The 15,042-nt window shown below is 43.3% G+C and overlaps 1 protein-coding gene and 1 long non-coding RNA gene across 3 annotated transcripts in view; one reads left to right on the top strand and one right to left on the bottom strand.

Moving 5' to 3' along the window:
• Positions 1–1,266: 1,266 nt before the first annotated feature.
• LOC148096291 (uncharacterized) lies at positions 1,267–13,452 on the top strand. Its single transcript, XR_015717200.1, has 2 exons — positions 1,267–1,545; positions 10,272–13,452. It is a non-coding gene; the product is annotated as an uncharacterized LOC148096291 (long non-coding RNA).
• Positions 13,383–15,042, bottom strand: part of LOC102791613 (lysine-specific demethylase 6A-like) — a 35,991-nt gene continuing 34,331 nt past the window's right edge. For both annotated transcript variants that reach the window (XM_087836262.1, XM_087836263.1), the window contains one exon: positions 13,383–14,845. In XM_087836262.1, coding sequence (XP_087692388.1) covers positions 14,816–14,845 — 30 coding nt within the window. In that variant the 3' untranslated portion in view covers positions 13,383–14,815. The remainder of the gene's footprint in view (positions 14,846–15,042) is intronic.

The raw sequence follows: 15,042 nt of genomic DNA, 5'->3' as shown, positions 1-15,042 counted from the left end.
TTCATCCACCTTTCTTAGTATGATAACAGTATGGCCTTCAGCCTCTTTTTGGAGGCCATTTTTGCACTGGCCACGTGACACGTACACGTGACTGTAATTACACCAAAAAGGGCTCTGAATTTATGCTCCATGCTAATTTTTACCTCCATCTTTCCCGCTAAGCGCTCATTATCATTGCAATTTTGAATAGTACCTGTCACCTGTCAGTCAGCATTCCTTGCTCGTTCAGCCACGATGTAATCATTGCTCATTACAGAGCTCTGATATTTGCAGCTGCAGTTGCAGGAAACATCAAAAATGTGATAGAAAGCAAATATTTCTTTTATTATTTTTAAAGCTCTGAACAGCTGTTTCTCCGAGCTTGGTCACAGCCTAGCAGTCTGAGGCCTCTGACCGGCCATTGCTCTGCTGTTATTAGATTTAACCCCCTCGTGAGGCCGCCACTGGATCACTTGCGTTTATTCTCATCCGATGGCTTCTCCGCCTCACACGGCAGTCAGCGCAGGAGGAATTTAGATCACTATTTATAACCCTGTTGCAGTGCAGGTTGCTCAGATTCTCTTAATATCAAAAATGGCTTGAGCCGCCTTCCTTTCCCCCCGCTAAATCAGACTTTTTTTTTTTTAATTTCTAGAAACTCTTTCGAAATTGGGAACATTTCGATTTTTTTTCTCTGCGCATCTTGGGTAAATTTTCAAACCCCCTCCTCAAAAAAATGAGCCAATGAGGGTATTTCTGTTGTGTTTAGTTACGCTGAGAACATCCTAACAAGATTAGCCGCTCACCAGAATTGCCCAGATGGCCTGCAGATACCTTTTGAACTGAAAATCCACCTGGTTTCTGGAAGCGATGGATGTATCTGCACCCATTAAAGGCTGCTCTGTGGGAATCGTGATGAGTCACAGGTGTTCGGAGCTCTTTGCTGAGGATACCTTACTGCCCTTCTTAAGACATACACACTCCCCCACCGCCACCAACAAAAATCTACTTCAGGTGACACTAAAATGTAAGCTTTTAATGGTCCTGCTGTGTGTAGGCGTGCACACGCACATGCACGCAATTGATGCGTAGGGGTGTAGAGTGGTCAACTGATGAGGCAGTGTGGAGGCTGAGAGCTCTGGAGAGTGGTGTGTGGGTTGGAAGCCTCCTCTCCTTGCAGCGAAACGCACACACAAACACACACACACACGCATGCACGCACAAAGCTGGGGGAGGTGGAGGCAGCAGAGCTTGCTTCGCTGGCTGTCCATTGATCAGTGAAGAGGTTGGTAGACTTAAAAGATCCGTGTAGAGACTGGTGGAGAGCAGAGAGAGAGAGGGAAGGATGCAGCGAGCAGAGACAGAGAGAAACAGCCAAGGAGAGCTGCACAGGGGGAACACCTCGAGAGCGAGAGAGAGATAGATAGGAAGGAGAAGAAGAAAGTGAGTGAAGAGGTAGAGATGAGGAGGAGAAGAAGACTAACAGAGGCAGATGACTGCGTCTGAGCGAAGGGGAGGGGTGGTGGGGGTTGCCCCGGGCTTTAACAGTCTGGATGGAGCTCATAGGTAAGTGCTTGATGTTTCTGTGTTCCTCAGTGTGATGTACGTGCGCACACAGCCTGGGTGCCCATTTGTATGCCTGTGTGTGTCTCGTGCTGCCCGTGCTTCGGTGTGGAGTCGCTGCTGCAGAGAGAGTGAGAGTGTGTGTGTGAGATGAGAGATGCCAGCCGTTTGGCTTCACAGTGCAGCAGCAGCAGCAGCAGGAGTGCAAATCTCCCAGGCTTCCTTCCTCTGCAGATGACACCATTCACTCTTGTTAGCTCTTCAATTAAAAACAGCAGCGTGCCACTGGACTGGCATCACTGCTGCAGGATTCATTCAGGCTGAGTGCAGGGTGGGAACATCACCAACAGGCTTGGTAAAGATGAGTTCTGCTGGGGGGAGGGGGGGTTAATGAAATGATATACTGCTGCATACAATAGGAAAGACTGAAAATGCATGCACTGGTTACTTAAATGCCCATGTGGCACATTATCCATGAAACAAAAGGGATGAGCCACGAGTCCTGTAGCAACTCAGTCCCGAGACATGTCACCCATGTGTGTCTACAAGGGATCCTCTTTTTTTCCCCATAAGAAGGGTGAGTGATCTAGCAATGCCTGCAGAGATTAAGCAGTGAATCATCAGGTGACAGAACACCATTCACACCTGCATCTACGATTCTGAGATTTTTGGGGGGAGTTTAATCCAAAATGTTCAATAGAAAAACGGACTAAAAAACAGGATGTCAGTGAATAGTGCTTCTTGACCGCTGATTGGCTGAACTATTGTTAAGTGGCCAATAATTGAAATTGAAATAATTAATTAAATAAAATAATAGGACCATGCACCAGAGATCTGCACTCATGAAGGCTTCAAATTAGTTTATTATACAACTTGTGCGAGGTAAATGCACAATTTCTTTCCCTAAAGACTCTGCTTTGGAGTTCTTGGTGGTCACATGCTTTCCAAACCCCCCCCCCCCCCCCCCCCCCCCCCCCCCCCCGTCTGAAATTCAGAAATTCTCATAAGAAGTCCTGGCTCGGCTTCAATAACAGCCTGGTGGATTTAGAGACCAACCTGATTTAAGGACACTGATTTAAGGCAATTCTTTAATCCACAGCCACTTGTGGCTTGTTGCGCTCTTACAGCGCATATATATATATATATATATATATATATATATATATATATATATATATATATATATATATATATATATATATATACTTCTTCTACATCGGACCCCAACAATCCCCAAACCCAGACTTCCCCGGATCCCAGTTAGTGCACCACCAAGGCAGCAGCTGAAGACCCCCCCCCCCCCCCTCCAGCACCACCACTACCCCTCCTCCTCTTTTATGATATGGGAAGCAGCACGCGTTGACGTGTCGCGCTGCGCTTCCGACCGCTAGTATCGGCATGCGTCTTGTGCACACACGCACAGTGTTCTCATGGGGACATGCGGCCAGCAGAGCCAGCCACGGTAAGTGGAGCCACTTTTCATAACGACGCTTTCTATCTCCGGGGAAGGCACAACAACTTTCACCGGCCGTTAGTGTTGCTGCTGCTGCCTCAGCCCGTGCTGGAGAAAAGCAACTTTAATAGACTTTCTTTCACTCTCTCTCTCTCGTTTGTCGGCACCATTCCGCCGTTCACAGCTTTATCCATGCAGATTGCGCAACGCGGAGTGTGATCGGACGGGAAAACCGTGAAAACAATACCGTGCTCTTATTGTTGTTATTGTTATTAATGTTATTTATTGTTATTATTTAACACCAGTTTCCTCAAGTGAACGCTCACGCTGGTCAAAGCCCACCTCATCACCTCGGCTGTGCTCTGCTTTTGGCCATGCGGAGCTTCTCCATGGAGCACATTTCAGTCTCACCACTTGGTTAACAAAAAAAAAAACAAAAAAAAAAAACAGGGGGGCATTTTTACGCACTTTTTAAAAACCCCCAAAGACATATCTTAAGTGCTGCTCAACATTCAAGTTGTGTTTTTCTTTTTGTCAACTTGAATGTTTAGTTACTTTGAGTGCCAAGTGTGGTACTCGGTCCTGTGAGTGTGTGTGTGTTGGGGGGGATTGGGGGGGGCAATGCGCAAAGTGTGTGGTCTACAAGCTCTCCACCCACGCAGAGACGCACGGTTCGTGCGCGGGCGCACACGCCTGCACATGCACACACACAGACTACAAGTTGTGTCTGTGTCGGTCGGGCATGGATGTCTCTGAGTCTCAGGAATGCGCCCGGCGTTTTCTCTCTATTTTTCACATTAAGAGCAGTTTGGAAACCGCTCTCAGAACCGATGCCACCGCCGTCAAAACTCTGACACCAAGGCACGCAAATCCGGTTGCGAGTTTCAGAATAAGAGCCGCACAAACTCGCAATATTTACCCAGAATATCATCGCATTTTTTTTTCTTTCCCATATTGGCTTTCAGATAAGATTATAAGATTATATAAGATTATAATATAGTTAATTCTATATGTTTGCTTTGAAATTACTTTACAGCTTAATTAATAAATAAAATAATTCAGCCATTCTACTATCAATTAATCAAGTTGCCTATTGAGTTAATATGAATGTTGGACTGCAGTTATTTTTGATATTACTAAACATATATTATATTATTCATTTCCTATTGCTAAGTATGCTCGTCTCTATATTTAGTCTATTTCAAACCAGAAAAAACGAAAGAAAACAAAAAAGAAAGAAAAAACTCTCAAACACAAAGTTTCCGGTTTGTTCCGGGTGAAATTCATCACGCTTTACACTAAAGAGGGAAGGGAGGGGGGTAGCCCCTGCCTGGAGAGGAGAGAGGGGGAAATTCTTGTGTTTTTGGTATGCGATTACCCAGCGGAGAACCCATGACTGAAAGGGAGGAGGAGGAGGACCGGGGTTGAATTTAGGATACATTCCTTGCCTTCCTTTTTACGGTAACCACATTATTGCTGCTGCTGACATGCTGCCTCCTCACATGACACCCCTAAGCTCCCAGCTGATGCGTTACAACTGGACAAAGCGAGTCAGATGACCTCAGCACGTATGAGTGCAGGAGAACTACAAATGTCTATAATAATAATAATAATAATAATAATAAAAAGTTCGCAGTGATTCCACAAAAAAAAGACAAAAAGTGCTGTTAATGAGTTTACCTCAGATGTTTAGCTGAGTCAAATGATTTAGAGAGCGTGTAAAAATGACTCCTTTGGAGATTTTTAATAAGATAAAACCTGATTTTATTTGTAGAATTGCATTGAGAACTTGTTAACGTTAAAGTAAACTCTGTTTGTTTGATAAATGTCTGATATATTTAAAATTATGGGGAATTCATGGCTTAAAATGACCACTTAGAGAAATCCTATTGAGTTCTTGCTAGCTGTAACAAGCCATATTTAAGGTTTTCCTCTTAAAGGATACATTGGTCATACAGTCTAGCTTTTCTGGATATGAAAGCCTGTCACAAAGACACAAGGTAACAACTCATAAAACAGCCCATGACTTAGGGTGTAATTCACCTGTAATTAAATGGAATTTCAGTGTATTTTGTTTGAAATTACAAAGTAATTTACTTATTTAAAATACTTAGAGTTAGTAGGGTAACAAATCAGGCAATCTCAAACATCTCAAGCATGCTGTACTGTTTGAGGCAACGGCCGTATTATGAAGTGTCATAACCTTGCCCAACTTCTGGGTATTTTGCAGAAAATTAGTTAAGTAATGTTCAGCGTGAGTGAAATAAAAAGGCAGACTGAATAATAGAAAATCATTCATGCACATCAATGTAATGATTATTAAATAACGAAGAAAAAGAAAGATGGGCCTGATCAAGTCACCCTACCATACAGCCCATGCCCCAAAAAGTACAGCATGTTTACAATGTAAAATGAGGGAAAATACTTTTTTGTTTTCCGCTAAATTACCAGAAAATTGCGTACAAATTCAAATTACTTACACACTACTTACTTTGTTTCTTGTAAAAACGTTGCTTGTTAACACCTTATTCTATTGGACCTACCTTTAAGGAGTTTTAGGTAAATGTAATGATGACATTGTAATTTCAAATAAAACACCTTGAAATTGCATTTAGTTGCAGGGCAGGACACGAGCAGGGTTACATCACAAGCTTTTTGCCTGCTTCATAGATCGTAGCGGGTCATGACGTAGGCAAAAAGCATGTGATGTAACTGTTTTCCAGCAGCTACACTTGTGCTGCAGTACTTGGGAAGTTTAAAGACCTTTTGTTCCTTAAAAATAAAAAAAATATATTAAAAATCCATAACCATCCTCCAATCTGACCCCTCCCCTTTCTGATAATTCGAACACAGTCCCTTAGAAAAGCGGCCTGGTTCATTATTTCAATTAATTTTCCTTTTATCGTTAACGTCTGCCTACGAACCCACAGGTGGTCTCGCACACACACACGCAGACTCTCTCCGAGGCCGGCTCAAACGTCAGAATTTTAGAAATACAGCCACATTACATCTGACATATTAAATGGAGCTTGCCAAATTTGCATAAAACCAGCAGAGCTCTGGCTGGCTGTTCTTCAGCGTCTCTGTCGAAGCCATAATCGCCCACTCGCTAACGACAATTACTATAATGGACTGATTGTTGGATTATACCACCAAAGTGGTTTTAGCACACATCTGCATAATTGTTCTTAGCATATACGCGCTCGTGGGCTGCCATTAGCTGCTGCAGAGAGGAGGGTGATTGAGGAGTTGTTGAAGAACGGCAGTAAAATGTGTACCAACTGCGTGGGTGTTTTTCCAACCTGGATGAGAAACGCACTTTTAAAGCATCGTCTAGTTAAAGATCAGATTTAGATTAGAGCTCTTGCTGGCTGGTAGAGCTGCTCTGCATGGGGGGCAATCCTGTTGCAACCCCGAGGGGTCAACTCACGGTCCTTGAGCAATCCTAGAAAATGCAGGCCACTGAGTGAAAATGCATGAATCAGAGGGACATTTGGGATAAACAGCAGCGTCCTGAGTCAACTTTATAAATAAAAGTTCAGTAATGAAGGTTATGCAAGGAAATGTGTCATATGGTATGAGTGATGTAAGGAAGCCCGGGGACAATCGGTGACAGGACGCATCACCGCTCCTGGATTATCAGTGGGGTCGTTCCAAGACTTTCCCACACTTCAAATCCTGTTACTGTTAATATTAAACATACGTTCAAAATTCGATGCAAAAGAATGGCTTTCTACATCAAAACGTCCAGCCGTTTCAGTGACGTCAACGTTAAATATCAAACATTACTCATGCTTTGAAAAGTCAACGCACCCAGCCCGAGGAGTGCGCTGACTTTGGTGGCTCAGCCTTTGATATCCAGCGCTGGGAAACGAAGTCGCGCTCCCTCTTTGTCAGAAATCACATTAGTGAGACTGAACGTCACGTGACCAACAGATGGACAGACACATCCGTAGTACATGGGGGATTGTAAGCAGCATGAGCCAGATCAACAGCTGAACCCAGCTTTCCACTCGCAGTCTCTGTATAAACATGCAGCGAGGCTTCAGGAAAGGAAGGGAGGAGGGGGTGTGGGGGGGTGCTGGATAGAGCAGCAGTGAGAAAATCTGCCCAGATCTTTCTTCCAAAAAAGCCAACTGATGATTTCTTAGTCAAATTGAGCAGGGAAAGATTGCCTTCTCCCCCCCCCCCCCCCCCCCTTTCCGGCCTGCAAGGACACCTGAAACCTGCAGCACGGAGGACGCTTCATGTCCTCCTCATCCTCCTCTCATTCCCCATCTCTTGAAAACAGGCCAACATCCCACACAGACAAAATCATGCTCCCTCTTCCTCTCCGCTTTTCTCTGAACAGCACTCTGTGCTAATTACTCTCCGTTTCCATGGCAATGGGTAGCACCTCGATTTTTTTTCCTGGTATTTTTTGTTATCTTGGATAGCCCATCACAAACATGCCTCGCTTTTATGTTTTTTTTTCATGCTTGCGTTTTATAACAGTATCAGTCTGTCGTCACTGACATGCACTGATTTTACATTCGATCAAGTAGATATGAGAGTTAAGAGTAATCATGTACACGGCTGCTATTTATCTGCAGTTTAATTTGAAATAGTGCTAAAGGGACATTTCACCACAAAATGACTTTATCCATATAGAAAGTGTTGATGTAAGATGCCTTGTGAATGTGGGGTACTTTCAGCTGCTCCCTTTCACAGCAGATGGATCTGCGTGTTTGTCTTGGCACAGATTCTTGTTTTGTTTTGTTTTACACAGGATACACTTACTGACACAACCCTCCCGTTTAGCTGGGCTCAGGATCAGTTGAATAAGGGGACACTAACTATCTCCTCCCAGTCTCAAACCAGGGATCCTAACAGGAAAGAAACATGAATGGCGTCCCCCACTTCCCTTCTCAGCTGAGCTGCAATGTCAGCTAGCTGCTACTTTTTGTTGGTGGATGAAACTGCTCACACCAAGCTAAATTTGTTTGAATCACTACATCCATATTTCTGGAAATACCCACCGGATTTCTTACAGTGCTTTGAGTGCCATTTGGCGTGATGTTCACCCCCAAAAAGATCCCTTTAAACAGGACCTTACAGTACTTCCAAGTGGCAACTCACTATGGTAACCCAATATTCCTGCAAATATTTTGTTTTTTTTTGTGTGCAAACAGATTCATGGGCAGTCGTGAAACTCTGAGGTCTATACAGATTTTTGCAGTTCTTGTGGGTTCTTGCAGTTCACTTCATTTCAGGTTTTTTTTATATAACCACAAATCACAACACCAGTCGCCTCAAGTCGCTTATATCGCAGGGACCCTACAATAAAACAGAGTAAACCCCAATAATCAAACAACTCCCTTAGAGCAAGCACTTGGCGACAGAGGGAAGAAAAAACTCCCTTTTAACGGGAAGAAACCTCCGGCAGACAGGACACAAATCAAAGAGATTAATCTTCATAATGTTTAGCGAGGAAATCTCCGTGTTCTGATCTTAAAAAAACAAATATCAAAAGCAACAGTTTCCAGTCAGTATTACCAGCTGATTAGCCTAAAACATGAGGTGCTCTTAATTGAATGGGAATGTTTCCTCTGGCTCCTTCACAGCTATGAGCCTTGGATGTCACACATTAAGCTGCGCGCAAAGTGAGTCACTTTGACACAGTCACACTTTTCTATATATATATGCGCAGCTCTCAGGAAGGGGGTGAGGGGATGGTTACTATGAAACAAGTCAGAAAAACAGCAGTAGTGGTAATTACAGGAGCAAGGAGAAGAAGCAAAGTGGAAAAAAAAGCTTTTGAGTAAAATATGAGGCATGGAAGGGGATTGAGAGAGTGAGAACCTGAGAAAACAAGGGGGGAGGGGGGGTATCGTGGTCTGAGAGGCCCACCATTCATTACTTATTAAACAGAAAGGAATGTGATGCTTTTGTGTCAAGGCTGCAGTCGGCCATTTTTCATTTAAAGGGCTGAAAAAATCTACTCGCCGATTGCACTGTTTCCAGATCGAGCTCGCATTTCCTAAACCTGCTTTGTTGTTTTTCTGTAATCTGCATTTAAGTAACGTCATGCTCTCACATCAAAAACGTGGTTGCACTCCATGACGCTAAAGTTCAAAAAAACTTGCTTCTCCTCCTTCGCACATGCCTTCATACCACATTATCTTCAATGACCCTGGGTTTTATGAATGGGCAGCAGGAAGCTCTGCCATTGGCTGACAGCGACAGCCAATCAGGAAGGATAATTTTGCAACAGAAGTGGGAGTGGATGAATGGACAAGTCACACATTTGTAGAGGTCAGGGCCCTGTTTGTGTGTGTGTGTGTGTGTGTGTGTGTGTGTGTGTGTGTGTGCGTGTGTGTGTGTGTGTGTGTGTGTCACACACTGACCTACTTGGTTTATTGCTGGCATCTATACATAGCTGTGGGAAACACAGGCAGACAATCGGCCTGTTTAAAATTAGCAGTCAGGGCCACCTGTCTGTTTCTCACTAAAGCGGAAATGCCAGAGAGGGCAGAGAGGAAGGTAAAACAGGGTGGGAGTGGGAAGGGGTAGGGATATTGATCACTCCGCTAATTTAAATCTCTCTCGCTTTCTTTATCCCCTGCTGTGACACAGGGAGACATTGTTAGGTAGGCAGGATTTGAGGACCACTAGCAGGGGGCGGGTTGAGGGGGTTGGTTGGTGGTCCGGGCTATGTGGAATTCCTGTAGGGTAGTATATATGGGGAAATGAGAGGGAATAGTTACAGTTTAGTGTACTTAACCATACCGTATGTTAAGGAAAAGTGTGTGTGTGTGGGGGGGAGGGGGGGGGGGGGGTTGGCAGAAGGATGAATGGAGGCGAAGTAGAGTAAAAAAGAAAAACCCTCAGCCCCCCACACCCTTTCTTTCCCCTACACTTTTTAATTTTAACCTTGTAGCACAAAACTGACATTTCCTCCCTCGGTCGTGTCAAACAGCCAACAGGAAGTCTCCGTCTTCTTAACTGACATTACAGCTGGCATCTTGTTTCCTAGAATCACGATTTTCAGCCCACACTCGGTTTTGTTCCTGTGCGCCTCCGCCAGAATAATAGTTTGTGGGTGTCGAGTGAAAATGTTTCAGAGAGGCACACTGTACTACACTGTCCAAAACACATACAGCACGTATAAGCGCCACTTTTTGCCTGCTGCTGCTTTAAATGTTTGCCGTTGTTTGAGTATGAAACAAACAACAGTATAAAACTGTCCTCTTGCCACGGTTGCCGTTCTCACCCAGACATCTTTTTTTATTTCCAGGGCTCCTGTCAGACTGTCAAACAGAAGAGTCGACTCTCCGGAGAAAAGGAGGCGCGAAGTCTTCCAGTGTCCATCTGTGGCAGTCAAGATGGACGCCGACAACCAGCCTGAGCGGGCTCAGTCGGCCATCTTGTTTTCAGCGTGGGTGCACAGGGACTGTGTGCTGCTTAAAAAGCAAAAAAAAAAAAAAGAGCGAGACAAAGAAGGAACTTTAACTCTTTTCCCACATGTACCTGAACCATTGTTCTTTCAGTCGGTGTGTCCCTTTCAGACACAGCAACCCCTGTAGCCAAATGCTAACATACGTTCAATATTTAAAATACAGACGTATCTGCTGTGATGTCATTCACTGGTTTGTGAAACCCCTTTTCGAAGGTTCAACTTTAGCTTCAAGGCTGTCACCATTTCATTTTTGAGTACCTAGCAGTAATGAAAATGAAATAAGAAGATGGAGTGCTAAGTTAGCCAAATATATCTATAAAACTGCTAATCAGCACTAAGTAACAGACTAATAAAAAGCTAGAATTTCACCCACCAACACTAGAGCCAGCTTCCTGGATGGTCTGTTAGCAGAATTTAACAATATATGAAAAAGCATCAACGGCCCAAACAGGTTAAGAGGCCCAGTTTTGATGCAGATTAACTAAAGTGAAGCCTAGCATAGAACTAGCAGCTACAGCTACATGTAGCTATTAATTTCTGCTGATGTGACCTCTAAACACTTTCATGCTTAGATCGTATTTTGCATTTCTGAATTGAGTTTTATTCAGGCTGTGCTCATTTGCTAAGAGATTGAGATTTGTTAGCTAATAAGCAAGCAGTTTCACAGCGAGTCTCATCCCCTTTCGCCACAAGATGGAGACGGTAAAAATACTCATCTTGAGGCTTCACCGCGGGACTTTAGAAACCAGTACCTGGCATTACAGTAGCTACATCCATCTTTTATACTATCTATCACTGGCTTCCACCTGTCAGTCAAAAATTAGCAAAAGCGTCCAAAAGTGTTTTTGTCCCAAGGTATAAACACGTTAATTTCTTCTGTACAGTTGGGCATTGTAAAATAGAAGTCAATAGGTACTCACTTCCTTTAGTAGATTTCAACATGAAGGACGTTTTACAGATGTCAATAATTTACCATGTAAAGTAGAACTTGCTAAATAGGAAATGCTGCTGCTTGATGAAATGTCAAATCTATAGGATTCATCCGAAAGGGAACTATGAATTTTTGCGCTAGACAGTTTGCACGTTTGACAGTCAATACTCACTTTAGAATATAGTGAATCAGGCCCCGGTCACTCAGGTCTAGAGACCAGTCAGTGACCATCTGGCAACCTACAGTTGCAAAGCAAAAAATAGTATATGCAGACTGATTGCTTGAACTTTACAGCAGTCGCTGGGAAATTGATTGCTAAAGTCCCCAGTAACGCAGGCCTACAGACCAACGGTCGCTAGAAAACAATGTGTATTCCCAAGCTGTTTGGCAAAAGCTTGTGACTGCTCTGGCCTCTAGCACATTACGGCAGTCATAGTTTGAATGGAAGTGATGGACTTACAAACACTGGCCAGCTGCTCTCCAACCTGTAGCAGAAGGGTGAAAAAAGTGCAACAAAAACCTTAAATGAAGACCGTCTGCCTTCAAAGTAAAAGTTGGCAGACTTTCTGCATTTTCAGTTTGCATCTCGCTTTTTTGAGTTTTCCTACCGCTCAGGCTAATAGTTAGCCAGTATGTGCAGGCAAAAGTCAAAAAACTCCAGGTGACCGTAACTATCACTGGGAGGTTTTTGGTGCAGCACCTTCTTTGCAACCAATATTGCCCAGCAATAGCCAGCAACCTCCAGGAACCACTGCCAATCAGCCAGGGAATACACATTTTTCCATCGTCACTGGTGGTTATATAACATCCAATATGATCAAGTAATTAAGAAAAAAAAAGAAAAGATTAGACAATGAAACAAGTCTGTACAGGAGAAAAGAGACTAAGTGGTCTGGGACGTTTTCAGTGATTTACCCACAGTGGCTCGGTTAAATTAAAACACATCGGAAGACACGAACACCAAAAACGACTTCTTCGCAGGGAGTGTAAAAAGGGTTGTTGCACTACCCAAGGATCTTATGTGGGAAAATAGACTCCTGCAAACAACCTTTTTGCACGTTGTCGACAGAGGAAATTGGCAGGGTGAAGGTGCAAGAGGGAAAAGGGTGTCTGCCTGTTGCAGCATTGTTAGTGGCTCTGCTTCTATGTAAAATGAGCGTGTTCAAGTGTATGTACCTCTCATTTTCAAGGACTTTGTGTTGGAGCACTATGTTAAAAAAAAGAAAAAGTGTTTTCTCTTGTTTTTTTTTTTAAATTTATTGGCGTGTGACTATGTCATTACAAACTGTATCCACATCCTCACCTGCATTACATCCGCAGCAGTCTGAAGCAGCTTGAAGTCGTTTCCCCTCCTCATCATTTCCTATCTCGGCTGAACAGTGGCTCCAGTTTTGGCTCCAGACGGAGCTGCAGAGCCGCAGGGCGCCCAGCGGTTGCTCAGTAGTCAGTGTAGATCCTGTGGGGCTGGCAGCAGCTACATCTGGCTACTGGGTCTCTGCTGACAGCCGCCTTATTCTGAATACAATCTTTGATTAGGTGATTTTTAATATATTTTGCTCTTCTTTTTTCCCCACTGGCATTTGAAATTCCTTATCAGCAGGAGTAGTGTATTATTTCCTGTTTGAGTTTTCTGTGTAGCTTACACCCTTTTCCTGTGATCTCCTCTACTACGCACCTTTTAAATTTCTAAGAAGTGTCTCGAATAACCACCCACTGGGTGGAAAAAAGCCTCAGGCGGAGTTGATCCGAGGCCATGCGGGGACTGTGGAGTTTGTTTCTCGAATAAAAGAGAAATTCTGAGAACCTGGTTAAGTTCTGAACCTGGCATACAGTGTAGGAATCTGTGTGTGTCAGTCTACAGCTACATTGTCTGCTGGGTTTCAGGCCTCCACCCGACACCTGCATTGTTTCATGTATTTTTACTCCTACTGAATGTATACGAATGTGCTTTGTATGTTCCAGGAAGCCAAAAAAAACAAAACAACAACAAAAAAAAACAAAACAAGAAAACTGCAGATAATTTGTCAACTTTGTGTTTATTGACTCATCATAAAACATTCTTCAAACAATAAAACAATTTTAAATGTCCGTTTCTGTACAACGCTTGCTAAGCAATTTATTTATATATATATATATTTATATTTATATATATATAAAATGTAAAAGGAGTCGTGTTAAAATGACAAAACTCCTTCAAATTTAATGGCAGGTACTCTGGAAAAAATAACAGCATTCCATCAACAAATATTTTCAAGCAATAAATATGTATTTATAAATAGTGTAAATTTACATCAAGATTAGAAACATAAAACAAAAAAACAAACAAAACAAAATCACAAATTAAACTTAATTCCATAAGTCTATGTGCAACCCATTTTCTTTGTGACTTGGCTAGTAAGTTTTTTTCCCTATTTTTTCTTTTTTTTTTCCTTATTTTTTTTTTTTGTTAAACCTAAGAAACAAAAACATCAAAGCTTTGAAAAGAACGAGACGAAGATAAAATACATAAAAGCTGTGAACAAAAAAAAAAAAAAAAAAAGGGGGAGAAGGTGGAGAACCTAAATTCACCTAAATTCTTCACATTACAAATTTTTTTTATTTTATTTTATTTTTTCGGTGGGTGGGGGTCGGGTAGGGAGGATTCTGCTTTTCCAAACTCTTAAAATTACTATCTACCATAGAAAAAGACCAGTTAGGCTAGTGCTCCTTAAAGGGGGAGAAAAAGGAGGAGGGTGGACTGAAGAAATTTTTTTTTGGAGGGGGAAATTCTACCCCCCTCCACAAAAAAAAAAAAAAAAAAAGTTAAAAAAAAAAAAAAAATCACCCAGTCATCGGACTAGAAAACAAGGAGAAAGAAAGAGAAAGAGAGAGAGAAAGACAGGTTGTCAAGTCAGTAGTCTTTTACGGGTGGTGTTGCCAGTTGGGAGAGTTAACAAGTATCTACAAAACACCCCTGCCCCTTGTCCCCGCCCCCCACCCCACCTTCCCCTCCCTGTTCCCGATCATCTGATTAAGTCCTCAATTAAAACAGGGCTGAGCCATTGTCTCTAGAGGAGGAGTGGGGAGGGAGGAGAGGTGGGTGGGTGGCCTGGCAAGGCGGAGAACAGGAGGAGGAGGGAGAGAGAGAAAACAAGAGTCCTGTTATGGAGCTCGGTGTGGCGCCCTCTTGTGGAAGGCCCTCCGCCGGGCTCTTTGTACAGGGGTTGCATAGACAGACACGCTCCGCCGCCTCAGCCTCCAGCCGTCGCTATGGAGACCAGCCATACAGAAGGGGCGGCAGAGAGGGTGGGTGGTGGTGGTGGTGATGAGGGGGTCGGGTAGAGTCGGCCTTGGCTTTCCTGAATATCAGAAATGGTCCGTGTATGTTTGTTCTTTCAGTTTTTTTAGATCTCAGTACAAGTTCCTGTAAATGGGCTTCATGGCTCCACAGCAGAAGAAGAGTCGCCTAATGTCAAGACGAAGATGAATGAAGAGGAGGGGCCTGCGCAGAGAGAAGAAGAGATGGTACAGAGCGATTATTCCTCAAGTTCAAATCCTCTGCAGTGAGCTCCCGCCACTGCTGATGTTTCATATGGGCTAATATCGGCCCTGCTGGCCAGCTATCGGCAAATAAGATGGCACTTATCGGTTGTGTGTAAATAGTACTGATATGAGCTTTGGGGCACTGACAAATCTAAC

Source organism: Neolamprologus brichardi, chromosome 23 (genome assembly GCF_056152115.1).
Source record: "Neolamprologus brichardi isolate AB-2024 chromosome 23, ASM5615211v1, whole genome shotgun sequence".
In the NCBI taxonomy this organism is placed as follows: domain Eukaryota; kingdom Metazoa; phylum Chordata; class Actinopteri; order Cichliformes; family Cichlidae; genus Neolamprologus; species Neolamprologus brichardi.
Note: the sequence above shows the minus strand (reverse complement) of the source record. Positions and strands in the feature narration are given on the sequence as shown.